Source organism: Octopus bimaculoides, chromosome 20, assembly GCF_001194135.2.
Source record: "Octopus bimaculoides isolate UCB-OBI-ISO-001 chromosome 20, ASM119413v2, whole genome shotgun sequence".
Taxonomy (NCBI): domain Eukaryota; kingdom Metazoa; phylum Mollusca; class Cephalopoda; order Octopoda; family Octopodidae; genus Octopus; species Octopus bimaculoides.
In genome coordinates, this window is record NC_069000.1 from 35,453,880 (window position 1) to 35,454,827 (window position 948).

A 948-nucleotide genomic window follows, 5' to 3' on the forward strand; every position below is an offset into this window, starting at 1 on the left:
TGTATGTATATGTATATATATACTCTTTTATTCTTTTACTCTTTTACATGTTTCTGTCATTTGACTATGGCGATGCTGGAGAACTGTCTTAAAGGTTTAATATAGGGTCTGAATTTGGAGAGGATTTTCTATTTGATAGCGAAACTGATCCCTTTGTCTTTAAGTTTCCAGATTAAAGCTGAAAGAGTTGTTGAATGTCTCTTATCACAATACCAAAAGTTTGAAAGATGGTTGTTATATCTGGATTCAAATTTTCCTTCCACAGCTCCGATTTAACATTTTGATATCTGTTACAACCATTGTCATGATTCACTGAAACCCCGTGCTTCAGAAACAATGGAAGATATACCATGCTCCTGTCTAAGAGATTTAGATTTGTCTCTACATATGCATGCAGATTGTATGTATGTATGTATGTATGTATGTATGTATGTTTGTATATGTGTGTCTTTGTATATGTATTTGTCTCCACCACCACTGATGTTGGTTTGTTTACATCCCTATAACTTAGTGATTCAGTAAAAGGGACTGTTCGATTATTCGAACAGAACCTGACTTTAAAAATATCAACTTGGGTTAATTTGTTCAACGAAACTCAAGGTGAAGCCCCAGCATGGACACATTCCACTGACCGAAACATGTTAAAAATACAAGATTTTAAAAAATGAAAGATTGATAATCAAGGTGTTATAGAGTTGATCTTACAATTCAGCAGTGGCAATTTTTTTTGTGGCTTTTTTTTTTTTATCCTTTTTAATATCTTGTTTCCCTTTTGTATCTCTAGGCTGGTGTGTCCAAGCTGAACGAGGCTAAGGAGTTGGTTGCTGAACTGAAGGCAAAAGCAGCGACTCAAAGCCAGCTTTTGGTTGAGAAGCAATCCCAAGCAGATGCTGCACTGAAAGAAATAACTAAAAGTATGGTGGTAAGTACTTCCGTCCTATATATATA

The 948-nt window shown here is 35.0% G+C and overlaps 1 protein-coding gene across 1 annotated transcript in view; it reads left to right on the plus strand.

Annotated features, from left to right (window-relative positions):
* LOC106875444 (cytoplasmic dynein 2 heavy chain 1) overlaps window positions 1-948 on the plus strand; it is a 297,845-nt gene that overhangs the window by 230,118 nt on the left and 66,779 nt on the right. Inside the window, exon 48 of the mRNA XM_052974965.1 lies at window positions 785-922. Within this exon, the coding sequence (XP_052830925.1) occupies window positions 785-922 (138 nt within the window). The remainder of the gene's footprint in view (window positions 1-784; window positions 923-948) is intronic.